The sequence below is a fragment of the Osmerus eperlanus genome, unplaced genomic scaffold (assembly GCF_963692335.1).
Source record: "Osmerus eperlanus unplaced genomic scaffold, fOsmEpe2.1 SCAFFOLD_159, whole genome shotgun sequence".
In the NCBI taxonomy this organism is placed as follows: domain Eukaryota; kingdom Metazoa; phylum Chordata; class Actinopteri; order Osmeriformes; family Osmeridae; genus Osmerus; species Osmerus eperlanus.
This window is the reverse complement of record NW_026911193.1, coordinates 15,182-43,082: the sequence shown is the minus strand read 5'-3', so window position 1 is coordinate 43,082 and position 27,901 is coordinate 15,182. Positions and strand designations below refer to the sequence as shown.

General features: G+C 50.1%; 1 protein-coding gene across 1 annotated transcript in view; it reads right to left on the bottom strand.

Annotated features, from left to right (window-relative positions):
* Positions 1 to 27,500, bottom strand: part of LOC134015750 (ephrin type-A receptor 4-like) — a 33,755-nt gene extending 6,255 nt beyond the window's left edge. The window contains 5 exon segments of the mRNA XM_062455295.1: positions 2,690 to 3,025; positions 8,597 to 8,752; positions 23,426 to 24,089; positions 25,970 to 26,037; positions 27,301 to 27,500. Of these exon segments, the coding sequence (XP_062311279.1) occupies positions 2,690 to 3,025; positions 8,597 to 8,752; positions 23,426 to 24,089; positions 25,970 to 26,037; positions 27,301 to 27,397 (1,321 nt within the window). The 5' untranslated portion in view covers positions 27,398 to 27,500.
* Between the last annotated feature and the right edge of the window lie 401 nt (positions 27,501 to 27,901).

Sequence of the window (27,901 nt, the reverse complement as noted above, 5' to 3'; positions counted from 1 at the left end):
TACTATCCGGCACCTCTAAAGAGGACTTGAAATGTGGGGCAGATCTGGGGTTCCTAACCGCCTCCTGAAAGTGAGTGTGGGCTTGAACACCGGCAGAATACTAAGTGGAGACGCAATGAATATTCACATCTCATTTTGGAATAATGTGCAGTAAAAAAGTATTTCAGAGCCTTGCGACACACACACACATATATACGCCCTGACAAACGCACATGCACGCTTACACACATACCTACAAACACACACACACACTCACACACAAAGAAACTCATTATACAACAGACGGATGGAAATACACGCCGGGTAAAAAAAAAAACAAATCTACACCTACTCACAGTATCTCACACAGACAGAAAAACTCCATCACACTGTACCTATCCATGTATAAGCCTCACAGCTAGGCAAAAACAAGACTGATTCTGGCTCGAGTTTCAGCTCCCTCCGGAAAGGGAGTCTGTGGGGTGACATTTTCAGTTTGTGAGGTTTTGTCCCAGTGTGACAGAGTTTGTTGAATGAGTGAGTTTGTGTTCGTTTGGAGGTGTTCCGCTCTCCAGGATCAGCTGTGGTTGGACCGTGTGGTTGAGAGGGTATGCGGTCGATTATGGTTTGACATTAAAGGAGATAGAGGCCGGGGAGCACATGTGGTTGCCAGATTGGAGTCTGGTTGCCAGATTGGGGTCAGTTGATTTGCTGCCGCCAAGGAAAAATCGACGAAGTGGGAGCCATTTTTCAGGGCGTAGAGAAAAATTTTCAAAAAGTTTTCCCATAAGAGATCCCCCTATACAGAGTGCTTCCATTCCACACGCCTACACACGCATGTTCAATCCCGCATAGACACCAAAACACACACACACAATGACAGACATGCCCACACACACACACACTCACTAGCCATGAGCAGCCAAATAGCACTGAGATGTTCGCACACACACACACACACTCACTAGCCATGAGCAGCCAAATAGCACTGAGATGTTCACACACACTATTTCTTTCTCCCTCTCTCACACACAGAGATGAATTCCCCCCAAAAAAGTTAAATACCATAACCGGCACCCCCCCACGCATCCCCCCCCCCCTTCCCCTTCCCCCCCTCACCTCCACCCCCTCCACCGCTGTCCCCTTCCTCAACCATAGGGGTGAAGAGGTTACACCCTCTCTGATTTACGAGGGGGGGGGGGGGCAAGGGTGGGAGTGGAAGAGGGTGGTGTTGCAGCGTTCATGGTGAGACCTCCTCCTCCGCTCCTTCTCTCCTAGAAACCTGAGCGTTGATCAAGGGCGGTGGCCCTAGTGGTTTTCCACGGTGCGTATTCTCATAAATCTATAATAATAAATGTGTAATCCACTGTGTCTGAGGGGGGGGGGGGGGGAGGGGAGAGGGGTTATGCACAGAGAGGGACAGACACAGATGACTGTCTGGATTACAGAGGGTGAAACCAGAGCTTCCCAAACCTCTACTGAGTATTAGTGGGGAGAAATCCAATCAGGCGCTGGCGCTGTTCTCTTCAACGCATACACACACACACACACACACACACACACATTCTGCAACTTAAATGCACACATCCATTCTTTGACATGGACATTCTCCGCCACACATTTACAAATGCATTCACAGACACTCACACACACACACACACACATTCAATCACGTCTAGATTTTCCAGCTGCTGAGCACCGTCTTAATGTAACTTTGTGAACAGGGAACAGTTGTGAAACATGCCTCAGTGACGAGCCAAAGGCAACATCGTTTATATCTTACTACTTCAAGATGATAACCCTAGAGCCACCTAGGGGGATTGTGTGTGCGTGTGTGTGTGTTTGTGTAGGTGTGCACATATGATGTGTGTGTGTGCCAGGACCAACACCTAAAGCCCATCTCTCCCATGTCTGCTTGGCAGGAGAGCACAACAGGTTCCACTGCTGCAGTCCATCCATCTCCAACCCTAACCCCCCCACCCCTTCTCCCCCAGCCCAGATAAATCAAGTCATCATGTCCTTAAATAGATTCCCGGTCCTAAGCAGAAAGAGATATTCTCTCTTTCCCAGGGATGAAAATTAGTGATAAAACCAACACAAAAAGGCACTCTGCATGCCACCCAAGCACCCAGCTGTAAAGCCCAAGGTAAAATCCTAAAGCGAGAGAGAGAGAAAAAGGCCCCAGCCGTAAAATACATTTGCACAACAACTGGAAACAAAATGGCCGAACGACAAAACAACGGGCAGCTTTCAACACCCCACCAGACAATAAGAGCGCTTCTCTGGCTTTCATCATCCACTCCAGCAGAACAATAAACGAGACAAGGTAGAACGCGCACACACACACACACAAAGTCGATGCATGTCCACCCTCACTCTCCTGCACAGTCCTCTCCAGAAGGCCTTTTTAATGAAGGCTTCCATTTTGAGAGATCAATGTTTTCCAATTAATTCATTTGATGATGACATTTATCTCCCATGCATAATCATGCAAAAATCGATGCAACTGATCAATGCATCTCACCAATAGTACAACAACAAAAAAAGGATCCAGATAGAACAGAATATCTCAACCAATAAACCACACACTCACCCCCCCCCCCACACACACACACACACACACACCGCACCCAAACCTACCCAACCATTCAACCACACACACACACACACCTTCCCTCCCTCCCAGCTCCCTCCCTCCCAGTCCACTCACCGGCCTGGTTGGTGGTGACCGTCACCGACACGGCCTGCTCCGGCCCGGGGCTCTGTGGGGACACCCCGTTGACGGCCCAGATCTCGAAGGTGTAGTTGGTGTGGGCCTGCAGGTCGTTGATGGACACGCGCGTCCCCTTCAGGCTCAGCTGCTGGGGGCTGAAGTGGACGCCGTTGCCGCAGGGCTGGCAGCGCGTGCCCTCGGCCCCGCAGCGCTTGCACACCACGTTGTAGCTTAGGTCCAGGCGGCCGCCCGACGCCAGCGGCGCGCTCCACTCCAGGTTGACCGAGGTCTCGTTGACGTTGGAGATGAGGTGCAGCGGGGCCGACGGGGGTCCTGGAGGGGCAAGGGGGGGGGGGGGGGGGGCGTCAGCAGGAGGTAAAAGGTTAATTGGGAAGATTTGCTGGTTAGTGGTCAGAGTCAACCAAGCTAGCTAACATTTAGCTTTATGATCTCATTTTAACTCATGAGTTGCAGAAGTTAACTGTAAACAATGGACACATGAGACTTGGTTGGGATGTGTTAGTCAGCAAAAAATTCTTTTACAAATGAGCAGCTTAAATACCGCAGGCTATTTGGTCAAATAATTTTCCCCGTGGGTCCCAAAACACCACTGTTAAATGATGCAGCCTGTCCCTTTAGTCTGGGTTCCAACACACTTTTCTTCTTTAATTTTTGTAACTTTTTCTTTACAGCAAATGTGATGCTTGCTACGGTTAATAAAAGGTCCAATCTCAACTCAGTTTAATTCAGGATATGAACTGAAATTCAATTCCAAAAACTTTTCCTTCCCATTCATGTCTTGGACCGGGGGAGAGGACTGGCATGATGCCCATGTGTGCCCGCTGGTCCCAGTTGGGTTTATGGCTCTCCACTCATGACTTTGGACAAAGTTATCTTGGGCTGGTTTAATCATGCTTGTGCCTTGGTGCGTGAGGCTAACACAACCTCAAGCACTCTGTTTTGGTAGATTAGTAGTTCCCGAGTAAGTAAAATGTCGGCTCTTGTTGCCACACTCATCAATTCGAATAAACATGCAACTCACGATGCAATTAATATGTTACGTTGCTTTCAAACATTAGGCAATTAGTAATTTGCTTAAGAATCTCTCTCTCTCCTCTCTCTCCTCTCTCTCCATCTCTCCCTCTCTCTCCCTCTCCCCCTCTCCCCCTCTCTCTCTCTCTCCCCCTCTCTCTCTCTCTCTCTCTCCCCCTCTCATGAAGCACACACACAGGCAGAGGAGTCGGTGCTGGGGGTGAAATATGAAAGCCAGTCGGTCCACAGACGAATCATTTCACAACGGAAATTAATTATCAGTGTTATTTTTAGAGGAGCAAAGTGGCAATGAGGAATGACACACAGAAACCTAGGAGGGGGCAGTGTGCGTCTCTGCTCATGTGAATGTGTGTGGGAGAGCGTGGGTGTGTTTGCGTTCATATGTGTAAGATGACTGCTGCTAATCTGTAAGTGTGAGTGCGCACACACACACACACACACACACACACAAGCCAGACCTGGAGGTGTGAGTGTATGTCTGTAGATGTGATTACAGCACACAATCACACTGGGGGGTGTGTTGTGTATGTGTGTATGTGGTCAGTCTCTAACAGTGCAACCATGTTATTGCCTTGTGAGAAGGAGGTGGAGAGACGGAGAGAGAGATGACGAGAAGGAGAGGGGGAGAGATGGGAAGAGAGCGAGAGAGAGAGAGAGAGAGAGGGAGGGAGAGAAGAGGATGGAGACAGAAGGACAAGACAAACACCGTCTGTTCATCCAGGAAGCAGAAAGCCACTGATTAGGATGGAGGACTGGGTCTCTCCTGGGAGAAGAGGGTAGAGGGAGGGAGAACCAGGAGGGCTGTTCTACGTAACCAAAAGAGACCTGATTCTTGATATCTTCATAAAATAAGTAGTGTGTGTTTAGTGCGCGTGTGCGTTGGGGAGAGAGCTTACGGTGTGTGTGTGTGCGAGAGAGAGAGGGACTGCGTGTGTTTGTGTGTGTGAGAAAGAGGTGTATTGCATGGCGGGTTAATATTAGCTTCGCCCCCTACCTTCCTGACCCCTCCCTTTAAAAAAAACCATTACCAGTTCTCATTAAGCATCGTGATGAAGCACTCGCCCCCCCCCCCCCCCCCCACCCCAACACCGCTTGCCCCCTCCACTCCCTCACCCCTGCAGCCCAGTTATGGATGAGGATTCTATATTAAGGTGGCTGATGAACCATCACTATAATGGGCCTTTGTCGTGTAAGGTTCAATATAAGAGTCATCCATTCTGCTCTGTGGTTTCCTGTGCTTAGTGCCGGGCTGTTAAGCGCTTATCGTTTCTCCGCGGTGTTTCTGTCATAAAAGGACGAGTACAAAAGGTAATATTTGTGTGAGCCGAGTTATTGTTTGTCGGAGCACAATGGTGTTTCGGGTCAATGTCTGAGCCGGGAAGATAATGCTGGGTGAGTGTGTCAGTGTGCGCGAGCGTGTGTGTGTGTGTAGGTTTCGGTGCGGGTGCACACCAAACAAGACACTAAAAAGATGTGAGCGTGGCTGTGTGTGTTTGTTTTGTCTCGCTGCGATTTGTTACCATGGTGAGGGATGTGGCGTTGTACAAATTTATGACCTTAGGATTGTATAAGACGCTGTTCACACAACACACACGCATACACACACACACACACACACACATTCCAGAAGCTCCCTCGTCTCCCACATTCCACACGCAAGCTACCTTTGGCCGTACCTGTCGCTCCCAGAATTCCCCGGTCGGAGGGGGGGGAGCGTGGGAGAGAGGGAGCCATCAGCTGTGACTGACACATGGTAATTAAACCCGGGAGAGAGCGGGAGGAGAGGGAGGAGGGGGGAGTGAGGTCTGAACCGACTCCACCACAACGTTCAGGAATCAATCTCCAGACGTTCAGACGCGTTCGTACGCCGTTCGGGAGTCCACATGCTGATTGAGGCATGAACTTGGTTCGAGTTCTCAGTCTCCTTCTCTTCTGGGTCTTCCTCTCCTCCACATGACGTCTTCCTCTTGTTTTCGCTACACTCTTGCTACCTCTTCCTGTTTTTTTTTGCACATTTTTTTTGTGGGTCCGTCCCGTTTTTTGAAACCTCTCATCCATTTTCGTCCCAAAGCAGTTTCCCTCCAGTGTCCCTTGGGCCTATATCCCCCCTTCTCTCTCTCTCTCTCTCTCGGTCTCCCCTCCCTCTCTCCCTCTCCCCCCTCTCTCTCTATGTCTCCCCCCCTCTTTCTCTCTCTCTCTCTCTCTCTATCTCTCTCTCTCTCTCTCTCTCTCTCTGACAGCAGTGAGAGTGTGAGACCATGAGGGTCCGGAGGCCAAATTGCCCAGAGTATGGACCCTGCTATTACCATCCAAGTGGGATTTACTCACCCTTAACATCTGCCTCTCTCTCTTTCTCTTCATCCCTCCCTCCCTCAGTATCCCCTCTTCATCCCTCTTCCCGCTGACTGCCAAACCACTGCTAGGAAAACTGACAATCTGAAAAACACATCAAGGGTCGGCCAGAAGCTCCACACAGAGCCCCTAAACACTCCGGACCACCCCCTGTGTGTCTCTGTTTTCCAGTACACGCCGTGTGTGTGTGTGTGTGAGAGAGAACCTGTGTAGTAGAGGAAGTGTGCAGTATAAGCATGCATGCACGTGTGGGCCTGTAAGAATAACTCCATTAAAGTTAATAATTGTGAAAGAGGCTACTGTAACCAAAAGTGACATACATTAGATGCCAATCCAGAGCCAAGCGTTTCTGGAGAGACGGAGGGGTGGAAGGAGGGGTGGAGAAAAGGAGAGCTGAAATGCGGGTGCACGCACACGTCTGTGGAATTACAGAGCATCTCGTTTTAATCAGCAACCAGCATCGGTGGCCCCCGAGAGAAGAGAGAGGGGGAAAACGTTTTCAATTACCCTCCCTAGTCTCACCCACTCGCACACACGCGCGCCAATTACCAGAGATGTCGGCATTTTCCCCATCTGACCTTCAGCAGGGCAAACTAGGAAATGAGTTTAAGAGGAATGTCTTTATTTGGGGGGGGGGGCTCCCTGTGTTGGTGACGCAAAGTGAGTTTTGTTCGAGCGGGCGTGGGAGAGAGAGATCGAAAAAACGGAATGAGAGAAAGCAGCAAACGAGGGTGGTGACTGAGTGACAGGTGTAATTATGGAGGTCTAATACGTGGGAGAGAAGCACAAGTCGGTGGAAAGAAAGAAAGAAATCCTGAGAGAGTACGTAGACAGACAGACAAGGCCGAAGGTCGGAGGTCAGACAACTCTCAGACAGGGCAGAGGGCACTGGGAGGGCCTCCCTAATGTTGTCTCCCCGACATAAGACTTGGGATCAAGTTCCCCCATAACTTGAAAAGCCCTATTAAATCAAAACCTGTAGATGGGACATAAATAGCTGATCCCACTTGGAAAGCATTTCAACGAGTGTGTGTCTGTGTGTGTGGTGTGTAGCAGTGTTTTAGAGAGTGACAAAGCAACAAACCAGATGTTGGCGTCATTAAAACCCTGCAGCCCTGTGACACGTCAACTTGTGTAACTGGCTGAGCATGGAAAGTGCATGTGTGTGTGCATGTTTAAGTGTGTGTATGAGCATCAGCAAAGCATAACCACAAAATCTTAGATGGAGGAATGAAGGCAGGAAAAGGATGATTAGTCTAAAATGAGTAACCGTGTTTGTTATCACAGTGAGTTGTTGAGTCAGGTTGACTGTACTCACACAGACAGTGTTTGAGTCATACACATGGTCTACTGTCTAGAAAACAAATTTGTATTTGTATTCTACTCCTCCTCTCCATATTATCCTCTCCGTCCATTCCCTTTCTTCCTCATGCTTTATCTATCCTTTTAAAACTCCCTATCTTTCTTTACTTCTCTCGTCACTTTCTTAGAGCAGACCTTGTTGTCTTAGTCTACAGGATCTCTGCTTTATCCCTCTCTGCCTCTGGTTCTGTCCCTTCTACCCTCCATCTCTCTCTCTGTACCCTCCATCTCTCTCTGTACCCTCCATCTCTCTCTCTACCCTCCACCTCTCTCTCTACCCTCCATCTCTCTCTGTACCCTCCATCTCTCTCTCTACCCTCCACCTCTCTCTCTACCCTCCACCTCTCTCTCTACCCTCCACCTCTCTCTCTACCCTCCATCTCTCTCTCTACCCTCCATTTCTCTCTCTCTACCCTCCATCTCTCTCTCTACCCTCAACCTCTCTCTCTCTCTCTACCCTCCACCTCTCTCTCTACCCTCCATCTCTCTCTACCCTTCATCTCTCTCTCTCTCTACCCTCCATCTCTCTCTACCCTCCATCTCTCTCTACCCTCCATCTCTCTCTACCCTCCACCTCTCTCTCTCTCTCTACCCTCTATCTCTCTCTCTACCCTCCATCTCTCTCTACCCTCCACCTCTCTCTCTACCCTCCATCTCTCTCTACCCTCCATCTCTCTCTACCCTTCATCTCTCTCTCTACCCTCCATCTCTCTCTACCCTCCATCTCTCTCTACCCTCCATCTCTCTCTACCCTCCATCTCTCTCTACCCTTCATCTCTCTCTCTACCCTCCATCTCTCTCTACCCTCCATCTCTCTCTACCCTCCATCTCTCTCTACCCTCCATCTCTCTCTACCCTCCATCTCTCTCTACCCTCCATCTCTCTCTACCCTCCATTATTTCTTTCTTGTTTTATGTCCTCATTAGCTTTTCTGTCACATTGACTGATCACTAAGTTCCACCCGGAATGAAAACACACCTTTAAAACACCAGCAAGGTGTCTGTCTGTGTGTGTGTGTGTGCATGTGTGTGTGTGTGTGTGTGTGTAACTGTATGTCTCTGGGCAAGTGTCCATGTATGTGTGTGCGAGCACGCATGCGTGTGTGTTTTTGTGTGTGTGTGTGTGGAGTGTACTTACTCGTGCAGGGCATGGACGCAGGGTCCGTCTCTGAGCGGAAGTAGCCCTTGTCGCAGGCGCAGGAGGTGGAGCCCTCCCTCACCGAGTAGCTGTGGAGAGGACACTTGGAGCAGGACACGTCTGTGGCCAGGGCACGGTAGTAGCCAATCTTACATGCTGGGAGACAACAAAAACAAACAAACACAGCGAGTTAGCATGTGCACCGTCAAGTCACGGGGCTTAACAGGGCCCACAGAATCCCCGGGCCATTCCTGGACGAGACTCTGGGTGTCTGTCGTGATCTTTTGTCCAGAGAAACAAGTGGGTGAGAGCTGCCCTGAAGCTTTAGACGTTATCTGCCTCCGCTGGGAAAATCCTCCGCTCTTTCTTGAATTGTAAGACTGTTTTCAGGGCTCAGCTTCCAGGCACAGTGTAACCAAAGCCACTGGCATTTCAGCTTTTACCAACAAATAAATACCGCCGCATTGGTTGCGTGGACTAGGTTGACAGCCTATAAGTCTAATGCTCTCTCACACACACACACAAACAAACACACACCCACACACACACACACTAAACTAGATTCTAACTGTATTCCAAGTGACACAGTCACAGCTCCAGCATGGGTGCTTTTCCCCCTTCCCTGTGATTGACAGCTTGATTCTACGACTCGCCTTTCGAAGAGTCGCTCTCTGCTCCATCCGTTTCTATAATGGCTGGGGAGGCCGACCAGGCCTAGCAGGGTTGGATTTCACCCAGGAGCGCTCGACCAGAGGAGGCAGACAAAAGAGCCATTCTACCAGAGGTGCGCTACAGACAGCCGGGACACCGATTGGGCTAAATAGTCTGTCAATCAGTGAGGCGGCCGGGTGCTTGGCATAGAGGCGGCGAATTAAATTAAGCCCCGGGGCCAAGGGCTAGTGGTTTTGGTTTTGAGACTGGGTGGTGTGTGTGTGTGTGTGTGTGTGGGGGGGGGGGGAGTATATAAGTGTGTAATTACTTAGTGTTATACTGGGGTGGATTTCACTCAATAATTTCCGGCAAGTCCTCTCTTTCTCTCACATGGTCCTAAACATGTGTTCAAAAACACATTCACCGCCATGTCCCAAAACTGCATTCAAAGGCATGATTTGACATGCCACGCTCATAAATTCAGGGACACACACACAGAGGTTTTAAAATCAAATTCCCACATGCCCACACCACATTCGAACTCAAACCTACACACACACACACACACAGTGAGGGATTCCGACATCCAAAAGAAAACTAACATTCTTTCTACCATCCAAAGACAACAGACACACACACACACACACACACACTAGGAAACCCACAAACCCTACAAAGTGAGGGAACCTCCTGACTCTGAAGCACAATAATAAAGTTGGGCTCAATGCCACCAACTCTCCCTCCCCCGTTAAAGTTAGCTAGCAGATTAGCCTCTGTTAGCTGGCCGGGCTAACGCCTACCTGCTGAGTCTTTCGCTGCTTGTCCCCTCCCAGTCAATCAAGCCAAATCCCTGCCGCTCCAGTCGCTAACATCGAGCCAAGAGGGCCTCTTTGATGAAGCCCCCCGGGGGCCCACAGCGGCTGGAGAGCCTCCTCTCCTCACAAGCCCGGGACACGGGGCCGGATTAGACCAGGAGAGGCTTTGTGTTATCTCCCTGTCTGTCCGAGGAACTCTGACGATCTTTTCACGCCCAATCGCGTTGCAGAGGCAAAACACCGGGGGGGGGGGGGGGGGGCTGGTGGGGATTGTTTGATGGGATAAATGAGCTGGGTTGTGACCACTGGTCAGAGAAAATCACGTCAGGTCCGGTAAGGTTTTGACGATGTGCGCTGACCGGGAAGCAGGCCAGGGGAGGTGAGTGGGTGGGGGAGGGGGGGGGGGGGGGGTTGACCAGCTGTTTTAGACTGATGGCCCCTCGTTGAAAGCTGGGGGGGGAGAGATAATTGAAGTCCCTGCTCCCGGGTCTTTGGGCCTTAGCCCCCTTTCTAAAGAGAAGTCGACCGTGGCAGGAATAGTTTAACTCACACTGGGCAGGGATGATGCGTTTTAAACTCTTTGATAATTAAGCCGTCCTAGACTGACCCCAACATGCCAACCAACCCATGCCAGAATCCTTTAATTGTTTTCTTGCTTCATCAGAGGACTGAGCTGGCATGCTGCGGTATACATTCCGGATCTACAAGATTAGGTTTTAAAATGCGATGTCAACATAGCGAAGTGGTTTATAATATTGACTGCCCGGAGATAGGAACAGGCGAAGGGAAAAGAGGGTGGAATCCCAGTAAAGCCAGGGAATTTTCTTCCCATTAGGAGTGTGTGTCCATGTGTGTGTGTGTGTGTGTATGTGTGTGAGAGAGTAGAGACCACAGTAGTGGGTGGTCTGGACGAACAAGGCTTTAACGAAGGAATCTCCCTTAAGACTCCGTGGATTTATCATTGCCGGGCCAGCCTTGACAAACACACACACCAGCAAGGACACACGCTAACTTGCATGGAAACACCCACGAATACATGTTTTTATAGAGCCTAACTGAGGAGACCTCATCATATTCTCTATATAGCCGTCGCAAATCAGATATAGTAGACATCCAATCCCTGCACTCACTTCATCTTTCTCTTCCTTCAAACTCAATTTTCCTCAGTTCATCTTCTCTAGAGCTTGCTTCTTTTTTTTATTCCCCATCTGTCTCCCTCCTTCCATTTCCCTCTCTCTCCCCTTCCTCCTCTCTTCCTCTCTCCTTCATCCCGTCTCTCCTCCTTTTTCTCACCCCTTCCTTCTGTTTATGTCTCTCACTCTACATGTCTTCCCTCAGACAGAGGGAGTTTGTCAGGTGCCAAAAACCTGTAGCTGCCAGATCAAGACAGACAAAGGCACTGGTGACTTACTGTTCTATTCTGGAATGGCTCAAAATGGATTCCCGTCTAGAGTGGGACATCACATTCTCCCACTCCCCCCCCCCCCCCCCCCCCCTCTGCCTCCCTCATCCTTTCACTCATTCAATCCTCCTCTATTGCTTTAGTCTTCCCTTTGTCATTTTTCCTCCCCCTTCCCTCGCTTTCTGTTGTCTATGAGCCGAAGCAAGCTTGGAAGGGAAAGGGGTGTGTGTGTGTGTGCGTGGGGGGGGGGGGGGGGTTGTCAAAGTTAATGAGTGGTTTTGTCGTGGTGGAGTGGGGAATCTGCCGCGGTGGAATTGGCCGCACGGCGTGAGAGGAGCGGAGGGGGGAAACTTCTGTTCAAAACAGCGCCGTCGAGGCGGACATCTGCGAAAGTCCCAGAAAGCTACAATGACCAGCTTCCACACATGCTTGCCAGCTCGGAGTTGAGCTTCACCATAGCTGCTACCTACACATCAGCCAACAGAAATAGGCCTGCTGCTGCCCACACTCCTGCCCAGCACAACCCACCTCAAGTGACCTGCATGCATTTGAAGACGGGCCAAACCCACTCAACAGCCTCCAACACAAAGCTTGCATCCTCCTGGGACTGGGTGCATGATGGAAAGACATATTACAATAGAAGCCCTAAACCTAGGAATGCAGCACACCGCACACATCACACACACAATATAACTGGGCTTGCCCGGGCAGAACAATCTCTTCCTTTAAGAAGAGAAAGAATAAAGTTCTAACTATATCGTTTCCCGGCCCTTTCAAGGGAACGCTTTATTTTCTTTTGGTGTTGAAATTCAGTCGCTCTTGCTCAGTCATAACAGACAGTGAGTGCTCTTCTGCGAGGCAGTCTGAGGAGTCGTCACAAAGCCTCCCTTTCAAAACAGAGCGATCGGTTTTCAGACCTCAGGGCAAGGAGAGCCTTTCCTTCTCCTCCACCTCGAGGAGCCAACACGCTCTTTTGAGCCTCCCTTTCTTTCAACCTTACCCCTCTCTTCTATTTCTATACCCCCCCCCCATTCTCCCTCCCTTGCTTTCTCCCTATGGAGAGCGGTCAGTCGTTGCCCAGGTGGCAGCTATAGCGAGGCTACACCGAACATCAAAGCATTGCTATTCCAGGGGAGTCCTGTTTACAACCTCCCGGTCGCCAATTGAATAAAAAGACCTTTCAGAAAATGGACACAGCCCCCTCTCCACATATAACAAACCCCAGATAAAAAGCACATCCCCTCCACACACCTGAGACGTTAGCCGTTAACGAGCGCTAACATCATGCTAACTATTAGCATCTGTCATTGGAACAGCAGGAGAGTGGAACAGGTTAAGTCATTAATTCTGTCGTCGGGGGTTATTAATTTCCTCCGGCCCTGACGGTGACATGCAGCCACACGGCCACCGAAACCTATCAGAGTGATGGATGAGGGACACACGGCCACCGAAACCGATCACTATGATTGATGACGAACACTCGCCACACATCTTAACCTTGACCTGGTGGGAACAGGGGCTCAGGAGTGCAAACACAGCTAACAATGCTAACCAAACAAGTATAATGATGACATCAGGGTTGACATTAGAACTAGCGCTAATTAGCCTGAGAACAAAGCCAACAAGGCTAACAGCTCAAACAATGGAAGTGAAGTGTGGTTAAACCTAGCCAGCGTGCTACGTGTGCCAGGGTGCCCCTGTACAGTGCCAGGAGTCTGTCTGTCAGTGCCAAATGATTTATAACTGTATTTCCAGGAGTAGCCATCCATCAACTGAGTGCCACCCAAGATGCTAGCCTAATTAAAATGTCTACCTGACACTCGCAAACACCAAGCCAAGCACCAGATGAGGAAAAACCTGAGGAAGTAAAAAGAAAAAAGAAATATAAAAAAAATAATCCTCCCATACAATAAATAACTCATTTGATAAGCAGCATTGTAGCTCCTTTTAAAAAGGTCAGGTGTAGCTAGCAGCAGTTATTTATTCGAATAAATAACTCTGGCAACTATTGTTATTATTTGGATTTCATAACTGAAACATTGAAATGATTGTTTGAGGACTTCCTGCAGCCCATATTCTCGACATTGTTCGACTTTCCTCCTCTCCACCCTAACTCTCCCCACACACACACCATCGACAACACCCCTCCACCCAAGTTGGACTACAGAGTACAAGGGCTTGCTAGCACAATGGCTATATCAGAGGAATCTAGCAAATTACACCCAATCTCTAGCAGAACGGTCAGGTCCACCCTGTTCAAATGGGCACAGGGGGCGGAGGGGGCTTCTGGGAAAGAACCACAGAGGAAAAGGAAAGAGGGGGAGAAAGAAAAAGAAAAAAGAGAGAGGGAGACAGCGCAAGAAAAGAGACCAAACAGTGAGAGAGGGACAGACAGGGATAGAGAGACAGAAAGAAGGGTTGGGTGGTGCTGGACAGATCCATCTTTGTGTGGAGGGACAGTGTTTGAGCTGGCACAGTGGGGGGGGGGGGGGGGGGGGGGTCTCAGATTCCACTCCTGTGCCAGTTTCTGAGGGTGGCACCACCCACCCTGGGCACGGTGCCAGCTCTGGAAGGACCTTTTGTGACCCGGGATTTCACATGGCAGGTGGGTAATGGACTATTACACATGGTTGCCGATACTCACACACAAACACACGCATGCTGTAAGTATGCTCATCGGTACACCTGCACATACTTGAGCGCACATCAAGCCCCATCCAACCAACTTGGATCGTAAACACACTTTTAAGTCAGGGACTTACACAAACACACACACACACAGGCTTTGTGAGAGCAGTCTAGCACAGGACAGGCGCAGCAGGAGTCATGGGAGGTAAACAAACAGAGTCAGGCTATTGTCTGTCAAATTTCCCCAAGGTCTCCAGTGGTGTGTGTGTGTATTGAGGATGGATACGGGTATGAGTACATGCACGTGTGTTTGTGTGTGTGTCGGGGGCGGGGGGGACAAGTGTGTGTGTGTCTTGACATTGTTTACAATGAAAGAGTTGCATTTTTCATTAATTTAGCGAGAATTAGGAGTGGGAGGAGCTAGGGGGGATATGCAAATGTTGTTGTGTTGAGGGAGCCTTGTGTTGCTGCACACCAAATCCCGGGCCGGGTTATACTGTCAACATGGTCATACAGAGCAGAGGAAGGAGGAAGAGGATATGCAGGGACATAACGCACACACACACACACACTCATATACATTCACACGCACACACATACTCTAAGAATAGGTACACAGGAAAAGGAAGTGACAGGGCTACAATAGTAACTCATATCTAATGGGGTAAACAAGTTTTTTTAACAAAGCACATTGTGAATCACCACGCAGGTTAGATGGAGGATAGGCAGAGCTCAGGCAGCCTGTGGGGACCTGGAAGCAGGGCTGTGACCTGGAAGTGCCCTCAGGTAGCTGAGCGACCTCCCAAGCTACGTGCTCTGAAAACGTATTAGCCATGACATCATCACCGCATAGCCCAATCTCAAACAGCCCTGGGCCAAAAATGACACGTACCCTGCTCAAATGCTCAGCCGGTGGATCATGTGTCGTTGTGTTGGGCACGCACACACGCATTCACACACCCACACAGATGGAAACTACACTACTACCCTGACTCCAACCTGGTCCTGATAACAGGGTGGAGGGTTTGATTAACCTTGTGATTTCTCAGAGGGGTATGGGGCTAGGTGAGGTAAGGTGTGTGTGTGTGTGTGTGTATGTATAGGAGCAGGGGGGGCGGATGTCATAAGGCAAGATATTCATAGTTGTTTATGTAAGTAATCCACTGGTAGCTTTCAGCCGTCAGTCTGTCTGGGGCCAAACGCCTTCCATTGTGTGTGCGTGTGTGTGTGTGTGTGTAGGAGCCGGTCTGTGTATGCAAGTATTTGAGCAGCTATCTGTCGGAGCGAGCATTTGTTGCGTGCAGCCCTTATGTGTGTGCATGGTGTGCACACTGCTTTGCTGGGTCACCACCCTCCAATCACGCCACGGGTGTCACCTCGCCGCGGTCACACGGCCCCCCGCCACGCCTGTCACTCACGCGACCCCTGACCTCTCTCCCTGTCACTTAGGACTACTGCTACTCACACCCACTTGGCCCTTGGTAGGGACCCCAACATACACACACACACCACACTTTCGAAATGAGGTCATGTGTTGACATGGAAGTGATACTCCTCGTGCCGTCAGCTGCTGTTGTCATGGGAGCGCCCCAATCGTTAACCCTGAGGGTTTCCCCCCTAGGCAGGTTGAACCTGGCAGGGGGGGTGGCGGGGGGGGGGGGGGGGGGTTCTGGGAGAGGGGCGCGGGCCGAGAGAGAAGCAGGGGTGGGTAACCTGATATGGAGGTTAATGGCGGACGGTCAGGCAAGGTTACAGTGCTAATGTGCAGCGTTCAGGCTCATACCTTCGATGTGCAGACAGACACACAGAGAGAGACTGATGACAGGAAGCCTCGAACGCCAACAAAAGGCGTCTGAGGTAGAAGTATGGCCCGGCTTTGAAGCGTTGACGCGCACAGGCACCACTGAATTTACGCATGGAGCTTCTCGCTCGTAATGTCTTTTTTACCCCCCCCAACCTCCTCTCTCTTTCTCTCTCCCCCTCCGCCACATGTTTCCAGCATACCATGCTAGTTCACCTTTTCTCTCCCACCATCAGTCACCTCATCATTTCTCTTTCCCTCCCTCCTTCCCTCCCTCCACCCCTCTGTAGCCTCGGTGGGTTGAAGTCCTCCCCGGGGCTAGACGTGAGCAGCCAGGGGTTTTGACTGGAGGTCATGACTTAACCAGGCCGCGCTTGTTCAAAGACGAATCGCCGTCTGTGACCACAACCTCCTGCTCCACCTCTCACATGTCCGGCCGTTTATCAGGCCTGGGTCGACGTGCCTCGCCATTTATCTTCCACACCATCCCCCCCCCCCCCCATCCCTGTCCCGTTGCACTCTCTCTCTCCCTATCATTCTATCATTCTGGTCACTGTCTCGCTCCCCCCCCCATCTCCCTCTATCTCTCTCTCTCTTTCTGTTCTGTTCCATCCAGCTGCTCTACCTACGTCTCTTTCCGTTCATCCACATGTATCTATCCCTCACGTTTGCTCCTGTCACCTCCCTCTCTCTCATCCTCCTCCCTCTGTCTGTCTGTCTCTCTCTCCCTCTCTCTCACTCACTCCCTCTCTCGGTCTTCCTCTTTCACATTTCTGCTCGGTGTGAGGCTTCAAGGGACTTCTCCCACCAGTATCTGACATTCTGGTGGATCAGGCTGGATCAAGGCGTCTAATCCCAGAGACGTGCCCTCTCCACGGGGGGGGGGGGTGCGGCTCGGCTCTTCCCATGGCGGTCTCACTCCCAGACCCAACATCCCACAATTACACTGCACTGCTCCCGAGGCTAGGCTGGGTTAGGCTGCGCTTCACACCCACACACACACAACTCCTGCTTTGCTTCCTTTGGTGCTGGGCCAGACATATTTGTGCGAGTGTGTTAGTAAATGTGAGTGCGTGTGTGCGTGTGTGTGTTTTACCAAAAGGTAAAGACCTAGTGTGCCAGTAGTGGAGAGACGGTGATTAAATGGGAGGGGGAGTGGGGGCTCCTTTCTTATTAAAACGGGCATTGAGACAAGACCTCGGCCTATCAGATTAGACGGAGCCCTTTGTTTCTGGGGCTTTTAGTCATAACCCCTGACTGATCACCACAGTCAGGCCTTTCATTCCCAGAGGATTGCTACGCTCTGCGAGAAGATGGGGAGGGAAGAAAAGACCACCTACTCTACCTACGCCTGCCAGGAGAGAGGGATCTCAAGATAGAAATCAGACGGGGAGAGAGAGAGAGAGAGAGAGAGAGAGAGAGAGAGAGAGAGAGAGAGAGAGAGAGAGAGAGAGAGAGAAGGAGTGTGTATGAGTGTTTGTGTGTGTGTGTGTGTGTGTGTGTGTGTGTGTGAAAGAGAGAGAGTGTGTGTGTGTCTGAGAGAGAGATGAAACGCTTGTCAAGGTGTTTGCAATCAGTCTCCCATTGTTGGCCCCTGTGAGTGGGATGGCAGACTGGGAGAGTGCGGTTGTGCTGAACGCCGTCGGGTTCGGCTCACGCGAGCCGCTTCCAACGCCGATGGAATGTCGGTTTCAACAAGTACTCTGACCTCTGCGGGTATGGATCGCAAAAAAGGCGGTGATACAGTGTGGCAAGCAGATATGGATCTCCCTTCCACACACATGAAGACACACACACTAGATTGGCCTTGATCAAAGGTTGTTGTGTTTTTTTTTTTCTTGTGCGACGACGGTGAAGCGTTGGATGAAGTGCAGAAAAAAGGACGCTTGCCAGACTGGAACTAAATCTCTTCCACTTAACTCTCCCTCTTTGTCTCATTCTCCCTCTCTTGGCCCCCCCATCCACTCTCTCCCTCTCTCTCCTCCCCCCTGCGCTCCTTCTCGTCCGAGAGTACCCTTTCTCCCTCCGTCGACTCAATGAAAGTGGCAGCGGCCCTCTTTTCCTTTTCACTGCCTATCGCCCTTGTTTCTTCTTCTTCTTTCCTGTCTTCGAGTGATTTGCCCATGCCCTGCGTAGGTGGGAGCTCACATCTCTCCTCTCTGTGTCCCTCTTTCTCTGTGTCCCTCTTTCTCTGTGTCCCTCTTTCTCTGTGTCTCTCTTTCTCTGTGTCTCTCTTTCTCTGTGTCCCTCTTTCTCTGTGCCCTCTTTCTCTGTGTCCCTCTTTCTCTGTGTCTCTCTTTCTCTGTGTCCCTCTTTCTCTGTGTCCCTCTTTCTCTGTGTCCCTCTTTCTCTGTGTCCCTCTTTCTCTGTGTCTCTCTTTCTCTGTGTCTCTCTTTCTCTGTGTCCCTCTTTCTCTGTGTCCCTCTTTCGCTCGCTCTCTCTGAGATTCTTTCGCTCGCTCTCTCTCTCTCTGAGATGGGACCCTCTTAACCCCCTCCCCCCTGTCCGTTTTTTCCACGGAAGCAAAGAGTGAATGAAAGGAGATAAAGAGAAGAGAGAGAATATTAGATAGAAAGCAAGCTGGCGGATGAGGGGGGAAGAGAGCTAAAAGAAGGGAAATGAATGATGGAAGAAGCGGAGAGAGAGAGAGAGAGAGAGAGAGAGAGAGAGAGAGAGAGAGAGAGAGAGAGAGAGAGAGAGAGAGAGAGAGAGAGAGAGAGAGAAGAGAGAGAGAGAGAGAGAGAGAGAGAGAGAGCGTGAGGCTGAGCGACGGCTGCAGGGGTGTGTGGTGGGTAGAGAGGGGTATTGATTCAGGGGCTTTTGACATGCTAATTTGCTTGGTGACTGCTTTAATCGTTCCCTCTTCCCATCGCAGGCTTCAAAGAGAGGATGCTTTTCAAAAAGAAAAAAGATGAGGGAGGAGAGGAGAAAGAGGAGAGTCCAGAGAGATGGAGCAGGGTTTTTTTTTTTTTTTCAACATCAGCCCATCATCCGCCAGGTGCTAACAGCATTTGGATTGAACGGGGTTACGCGTGGGGTGACGTGGCCAAACGTGTGACGGAAGCGTTCGACCGCCCGTCTTTTCCGGGCTGGAATTGGGTGTGAGGGAAAGAGAGCGACAGGCTGTTGCAGACAGCAGCCCGGGCAGGAAAAACATTTCAGCACCTCCAGTAATGACGGCCGAATCACCCCCCGACTTGAGGAGGGAGGGGGGAGGTAAGAGGAAGGGGGGGGGGGGGGGAGGCACAATCTTTTTGTGCGTTGTTTTTATAAAGTTGAGCGAAACAAGCGAGAAATATGAGGATGTTTTAGGACGCCGTGGCAGAGGCTGCAATTATCCCCGGCAAAGGCAGGAAATGGGGGGTGAGGGAAAGAGAAAGGCGTCAGCCCCCGTGAGACACTTTGTCCTCTTTCCTCATCACTTGTTCTTTCCCCTCCTTGGCGGTAATAGATTCTGCGTGTACCATTCAGCAAACACAAAATGAGCCTCCTCTGGAGAGACACAAGAAAGCGACGCCTACATTCAGGTCTGTTCTCGTCCTGCGTGCGTGTGTGTGCTGTCGAGTGAACGTGCAGACGTGTTTCGTTGGGCTCGTGCATGTGCGTGCGTGCGTGTCGGAATAGAGACAGGCGATAATGTTCACCACGGTGCTCAGCCTCACGACAGCGACGATAATCTCATTATTCAGCCCACTTCCTGCTGCTGTCACCAGAGACAGGCTGACGAGCGCTAACGACCCCGCCGGCCAGGAGAGAGAGAGGGAGAGAGAGACATAGAGAGATAGAGAGCGCGAGAGAGAGAGAGAGAGAGAGAGAGAGAGAGAGAGAGAGAGAGAGAGAGAGAGAGAGAGAGAGAGAGAGAGAGAGAGAGAGAGAGAGAGAGAGAGAGAAAGGGAACCGGTGGGGAAGAGGGGAGGAGGGGGGAGAGGGGGGTCAAACAGAAACGGGAGGGCATGGGAGGGGAGGGAGCGAGGGAGCGAGGGATAGACAGCAGGGAAGAGTGGGAGACAAGACGCACACAACCACACAATGGAGATAGATGCAAATGCCTCATTTGTGTGTCTGTGGAAGGAAAGAGGGAATGGAGGAGAGCGAGTCTGTGTATTTAGAGTCATGAGGGACTGGAGGGCTAAATAAAATTACGTGGTGAATTTGGATGATGTTCCCTAGTGCATAGTTAAGACTGTCAACATGCAGGCAGAGAGAGAGAGAGAGGCCTACATATAAACTAATACAATGACTTAAAACCCTCATACTTAATACCTCTGCATTATTCAATGTGCCTCACAATTTCAGCATGCAAAGATTACGCATGCAATGTTTAAAGTTTCAGGTTAGGACTAGCAGATGACTAGGATCACACTTTTTCCTGTCACAATTTCTTCTTCTTCCCGATGCAAGACTTGAGTTAAGCTCTTAACATACACCTATAACAATGGCTCACTCAGTGTGACTCAACAGATGGGTGTGTGTTCATGTCCTTGAAGTGGTGTTTGTTTTGGTAACGTTGTGGGGTTGGTGGGGGGGTTAGTGCTTATCAAGTCAACCATGAACTAGCCTTCCATCTCTGAGCCGGGGTGTCAAAAGCCTGCCGCCTTCAAGCTTCAGCCTCAACCATACCCACCCCGTCCTACACCACACACACACACACACACACACACACACACAACACCCGAACCTCGCCTCTACAGTGTACAGGCTGACACACGGGACATACCACTCACACACAACCACGAAAGGAAGACACAAGAAGGCGGGCACATTCTCAGATACACACACACAGGCGCATCCCCCCCCCCCCTCACCCCTCACCCCCCCTCCAGCCCCCACAGACCAGACGACCAGCGAGAGGGAACTCTCGAAGGAGACCGGGAGAGGGGCTACGCGTCAAGAAAAGGCAACGCAAAGCAAAAACACACAGAGCCCTCTCGGGTGGAGTAAGGGAGGGGGGGGTGGGGTGGGGTGGGGGGTACCGGGTGCTGGCCCCCGGTACCCCCTCTGCCCCCTCTCTCCTTGGCCCCTGTGTACGTCCTGCCCACCCCCCAAGCCCCCCAGCTGTCAAAGTCCTGACGTCTTAATCAATCCTGGCCCGCGACCCTGTCAGACGCACCGGCAAGATGGATGAAGAAGAGGGGGACCTTCGACCCTATTGCCAGTGTTCACAATATACTCCCCCCTATCCAGCCAGCACCGACTCTGACACCCCCTCCCCGCAACCTCGCTGCTCCAACAATGATGGAGGACTCCCATTCACCACGGCTGGGAACCAAAGGCCAAGGTAACCCTGTAACCCTACACACACACACACACATCCTCGACTGCCTATGTCGATCAGAAAACCGAGAAGACCAACACACCCACACTCAGCGCGTACCGCACACACACACCCACGCAAATACCAACATTAGTACGGATATGACTTGAGAGAAAACTCTTACCGCCCCCCCACCCCCCGCCCTCCCCCCAACAATGTGTAATTGGGAATCTCTACCCTAACCTACCCCCCACCCCCCCCCCCCCCCACCTTCTAAGTCTCTTGGTAAACATTGTCATATTGCAGCGCCCCCCACCCCCCATAGAGCCTGTCACACAAGGGAATATCTAAACAGCTCATCAGTGCACTTGAAGAGGTGACAGTGAGCTCCACCTTTTAACCCTTCAAACACTGACGCTGACCCCACACTGACGCCTGTGTATCCATGGAGACCAGACCATAATGCGCCTGTGTCTGGCTCAAACTATGACACATGGCATGATGGGATGTACACACATGTACATGGTAAACGTATTCTGCTACATTTATCATAAATTGACGGTGCTGACTAAGATTGGTTAATAATATTGGACAAATGTTACGACAAACTCCACCCTTGCGCCATGCGACTACCGCAACAAACAGTCCTTTAAGGACATGCACACACTCCAGGCTATGCTTCCCTCTCACACAAGACGGGTAATGACAGCCTGGGTGTTATATCACAGAAGACATCAACAACTGGCTTAACCAGCTCTGGCATCAGCCCTGTGCCCTCTTTCCTTCCTTCATCCCTCCATCTCTGCCCTCTCATTCTTTGAAAGTGGCCCAGGGGAGAGAAACCTGGCCCTCCCTATCTGGACCAAAGTGACAGGGGAGACGGCATTCCAGGGTAACCCCCCCAACCCCCTCACCCACCCGCTGAAATGCTACCCCTATTTTCCCACACAAACACACCCAAACACACACCCGTTAACACTCCACCATCTGTGACCACTCATACCTCTGTTTGCCCCACTACCCTACACAGCTACCCTAAATCACCAGGCCTGTTTGTCATGAAATTAGTCCTCCGAGATAGCGCTTACAGCCCACTCCCCCCCACCCCCCGTAAATTAAGAGAGGTGGAGTGTTCCGTCCCCCTGTTAATCACCCGTGCACAGCCTCTGACCCCACTCTCTGGAGCAGCCCACTCCTCTGCAGACGGGGTGGGGGGGGGGGGGGGGGCACATGTACCAGGGGGCTGTAAAACCTTGCCAGCTGACAGTCCGCCACAGCAGGCAACAAACACAGAACTCAACCTCCCATAGTGCACCACTGCAGGGCAGGATCAAATACACTGCCCACAACATGCTACCCGCACACAGCCGTTTACCTTCCCGTGTTGGACATGGTTGATGAATCGATGGTTGTTAAAAATGCTTGCCGGTGAAATGGCTGATCTGACTATCCTGATGTTCCGACCTCCAGTGTCTATAACACAGGATTATACTGGATCACTGGGAGGAGGAAGTCGATGGAAACACTCGCTAAGCTGTCTGTCCTGCTGCCAGAACATCTCAATTTCAGCTCCATTTCACAGGTGTGTGTATTTCACTCTGCTACCTGCCTGGAATGATAAACCCAACCGACAGCTCTCTCTCTCACACACACCATCTCTCTTTGTCTCGGTCTCTCCTTCCCAAATTCTCTCATACTTTTTCTCTGTATCTCTCTCACTAAGAGAAGTCTACCTTTTGCCATTAGGCCCAGTGGGAATGGGCCAGCAGGGGGTTTAGAGAGAGTGCTGTACTGAGAGCCCCCCCCCGCCCCCCGCCCCTCACCCACCCCCGCGCCACTGGAGCTCGCAGTACTCATGGGACACAGCTTGAGCCACAACACCTCCCCAAAGGACTAGCTAATTACTCCATTTACAATCCTCATGGCCAGCATCACGATGAGGCTGCCTAATACCAGGACAGGGGGAAACATGGGAAGGAGGAGAAAACAAGTGACAGAATGAAAGGTTGGAGGGGGGGGGGCGAGCAAGGGATGGGGGGATAGACAAAGAGCGGCAAAAAAAAACTAGGCTGACTGTATGTGGAGAGAAAGAGGGAAATTGAGCTGGGGAGAGAGAGAGAGAGAGAGAGAGAGAGAGAGAGAGAGAGAGAGAGAGAGAGAGAGAGAGAGAGAGAGAGAGAGAGAGAGAGAGAGAGAGAGAGGAGGGGAGACAGACCCCAGCCACCACCACCGACCACACTCGTCAAACAACAAAAGAAAGTGACCCCGTCTCTCTTACCCTGGCACTCCGTGTTGCGCTCCTCATAACCCGGGTTGCACAGGCAGTTCCCAATGGGCACCAGCCACTCCCCGTCCGCTCCGCAGTACATTTTGGGAACGTCGCGCTCCTCGGAATTATCCACACAGGAGCCGCGCACCTCCACCAGCGAGGATGTGTCTGCCCCTGTGATGGTGTCTGGGAACTGGGCCAGGTTCCTCACGGCCAGGGGGCACTTCTTATAGAAGACCCTGACAGACACCAGGGCGATGCACGCCCCCACGTCCTGGAAGGCCAGGTAGAAGCCCTTCCGGGTCAGCGCGCCCACGTCCCTGACCTCCGTGTTGAGCTTCATGATGCGGTCGCCAATGTCCACCTGCGTGAAGCTCTCGTCGGCCGCCACCGTGTCGATCTTGCCGAACTGGTTCTCCCGGATGTAGCGCTCCTTGTCGTTGTTGGACTCGTAGTAGTACAGGTTGAAGGTCTCCTTGCAGGTTCCCATGACGCCCGGCAGGCTGTTGCAGTCCCGGAGGGTGAACTTGATCTCGATGTAGACGCGCTGGGCGCCGCCGCGAGGGATCCAGTCCGTCCTCAGCCAGTTGTTCTGGTTGGGCTCCATGACGTTGCACACCTGATACGTCCGGATGGGCGTGTTCTTCTCGTCCATGATGCTCACCTCCTCCCACTGTGGGGAACACCCAGACTGTGTTAGGAAACTGTCTAAGTCAACTTAGAGAAATATGGGATGTTGTTTACATTGGGGAGGCTGGTCTAGCAAAGAGAGAGATTTACTCGATTACATGAAAGGCCGTAAAAATTGCAAGACAAATCTGTCTCATTGGACCAATGAATTAACATGCATTTCAATTAATAATTCATATTAGTAGAATCTGCTTGCTTGTCAAATGCTTGTTGTGACGATGTAAATAATTGAGAGCACTAAGGGATCAAGCCTATTGGGACGATAAGAAATTTGAGTCGGCTTGTATGGAGTTTCATTAAAAGCTTTACAATAAAGAAACATGGCCTTAATATGTGACAAAAATCGAAATATCTTATCTATCCTTTTGTCCCAAAAAAACACTGTACTGGATCCACACTAGTCAACCAAACACTCTACTAAGAGACACAGATAGAAATAAGGGAAAGGAAATATGCTTAAAACTCAAAATGATTTACATGTGGGAACTTGTGTTATTACAATGAAATCATTTGAGAGGTTTCGATACATTGGGGACATGGTTTACGTTATGGAGGGTGGTGTGTCTTATTTTCAAAGGATTTATATTTATTTTACACACGATAAAGTTACCGTGTCACTAACTCAGCGAAGAAATCGTCATTGATTTGATTGCGTTGAAAACAAGAGAAAGACCAGCCTGGCGCTGTCTTATAGGCGATCTTGTTCTATTTAGAGAAGCGAGCTCAAATACAAAGATTGTAGTTACAACGGGAAAATATGGGGTGCTTTGAATTTGATTTAATGTGTTATCATAAGTAATCTTGAGTAAAACCCCTTTCCCTGGAGAGAGGAAGATAACACAAAACACGGCTGAAGCTACCATTTGAGAAAGTGTCTATCAGTCCCCGCTGCTCCATTCCGCTTTATTCTCCTTGCTTGGCCCTTTTATTGTGGAAATAAAACCGCGCCGTGATAAGGGCGCACCTTTCCCCGGATAGCGGAGAAAAGAGAGAATGGGGGCAATTGGTCGTAATGAGGAGGTGAATGCGGGCGTGGAAGCGTAGCCAAGACCCTGTCAATCACCCTCTCTGATGGCTGAAACGGGGAAATGCGAGCAACACCCGTTAGCACGAGCCAAGTTCATATAACACCAGATGAACAAGAAAAAGACAGAGTGGAAAGTTTAAAGCCACTAGTTTTTCGTGTGCTGCTTTTTAGGCCGATACAAACGTCGTGTGGTCAATGCACAGATAGTCCCTCATGCATAAATGCAAGCAACCATGTGAACATATGGTTGCCGCAGTGGCATGCATACTTAATTTTCTTAAACAATGATGGATCTGGATAATTACTCAGATGTCAGTTTGCTCCTTAACTCTGAGCCTATAGGAAGACGGACCTGCAATAATCTCAAGGCCCTTCGAGGCCATCCTCCGAACAGTCACACTCTGTTGCCTTATCAGCACTATAAATATCCCAATTAGACTGAGAATCACGCATTTAGTCCGACCGTTGTCCCTATATAGCCTATGCCAACCCAATCGTCCTACGGGCAAGGACTGAAACCCGCTGCCCTTTCCCCTCATTCATCCATTCCAGAGGGCCCTTTCTCCGCTGCCAAGTCCCTCTCCCCCTACGCCTCAATGGGGGAAAGGGATATAAAGTTTCTCCACAAAGAACGATTCAATTCGCCGTCTATTCAGGAAACCCGACGCCCGCTGCAGTATCGGCCTCGGATCGGACCATTACTGGCGAGTGGTTTGAGGGAGAGAAGCAAAGAGAGCTTGGGAATGGAGGGGAAGGGGCCAGTGGTGGATGTAGCCCAAAATACATCACTCATTTTTTACTTAACCGGGAACAACGTCCCAACGAGGAGCACTTACCCCTCCTTCTGTTGGGTTGGCGACCCATCCCAGCTCCCCCTGCACGGATCTGGAGTCCAGTAACGTCACTGAAAAACAAGAAGTAAAAGATGACCCCTCTTCATAAAGCGCAGGGCTCTGTAGGCTACAATAGCCTCTAATCAAGACATTGGCTACAGCTGTACCATTTTTGTGTTTTTGTTTCAAGTTAAGTGCTGTGAATGAGCTCAAAATGTAGGCATCCATACACTAGGCCTATACCTACATTTAATCTTCCTGTCCATAGGCCTGCACATATAGGTATGCATGTTGTGCATTTTATTAAATGCGAACTAAAACGATATTTTACGAGTCTCCTTTCCACAACTTACGAGCCCTGTGAAAATTATTTCTATTTATTCTAAAATTCGACAAAAAGTAGCCACAAGCCTACTCCAGTGAGCATCTTGGACGTTCGAATAAATATTTAATATGTGATACTGCAGGTTCGTTTCCTCCTGTTGGACAACGATCAATCGAAGTCAATTAGAGAGCCACGGGCGTACGAACTTGGTAAAATAATGAAAAGGTATAGACCACAACAAATTGTTCCGCAGCAATCTGATATGCAAACTAGAAGCCTCAGTCCGCGATGGCAAATCACCTTCGAAAACGCTGAAATGCACACAGATTATTTTGATTAGCCCTTAAACGGTTTTTGTTGATGAATTAGAGACTGGCTAATTAATGTACCATATTTTCGAAATGAGGCAGTCTGACAGAGCGCCCGAGCCTGCTGAAATAAATAATGTTATGGAATAATTATGGGATGCATTTAATATGTTCTATCAAGCTGTGACTTCAATACATGATGATCCTCGAATCATGCTGTCTGAAGTGCCCTGGTAGACGGCATATAACACATTTTAAGCTGTTTTGTCTAAATTATGAGTATTTAATGTCACAAGTAAAACATTAAAAAGTAGTCTATGTTTTGCTGTATGTTGATGAAATCGTGTAAGTTGATAGTCTAAACTAAGATTTTGAAACAGGACACTTGCGCTCGCACCCCAAATGCGCCTGTTATCGGGCGCTCTAGGTTTTCGCGAAGCGCTCTTGTCAATTTCGCTTTTGCTACCCTACTAACGAACACGTAGGCTACGTATAATATTGTAATATAGTCTTTTTGAGTAGGCTATATAGCACATTGGTGGCATAATTCGGCTTTTTCCTCCCATCGCCAAGTGCATGTCTCTGCGCTATAGCCCATACGGGACAACGGGACTGGGGTTCCGTCGCACACACGGAGTGGACGAAGTCGAAGCTCCCCAAGAAAAGTCCAAGACAGGCTTCGCGGGTATTCCAAATCTTACCTTCGTTTGAGGGATAAATCCGTGCCGAAGAAACAAATGTGGAAATCCCAAGTAGAACAGAGGTCGCCGTAAACAAAATCCCAGCCATGAATGCCATTTGTCGTTGCCGTTTGTCGTTCTCGTCGTTGTGCTCCTCACAGGTCCTGCTCTCTCTTTCCCTGTGGAATATGTGTTTGAAGCGGAGCGCATGGAACGCTCTGAACACACAAGCCGGGAGGCGGGCCCGCGCGCTCTGACGAGGCCGTCAATCCAAATAGGAAATGCAGTGGACGGGAAGAGGGGCAAATAATCATTAACTGTCCCCATGTCCCCTAAAGCCTACATGAGTATTTTATGTCAGTGCAGTACAATGATTTGGCGTAGAAAAATACCTTGTGAAGTAATGTTTGCAGTCAAGTCTGGGCATCTTGTCACTTCCAAGAGGCACTTAGTTCCTTGTTCAGAAAGTTAGGAAAAATATAAATATAAGGACTAATAGCCTTTATCAAATGTTTTATTGTTGTGTGTGTTGTAAATATGCTATTTTTAAATAACCTACGTGACAAAAATAAAGCCGTTTTTCAAATAGTCAACAAATAACAAAACGTAGTCATTCACTACA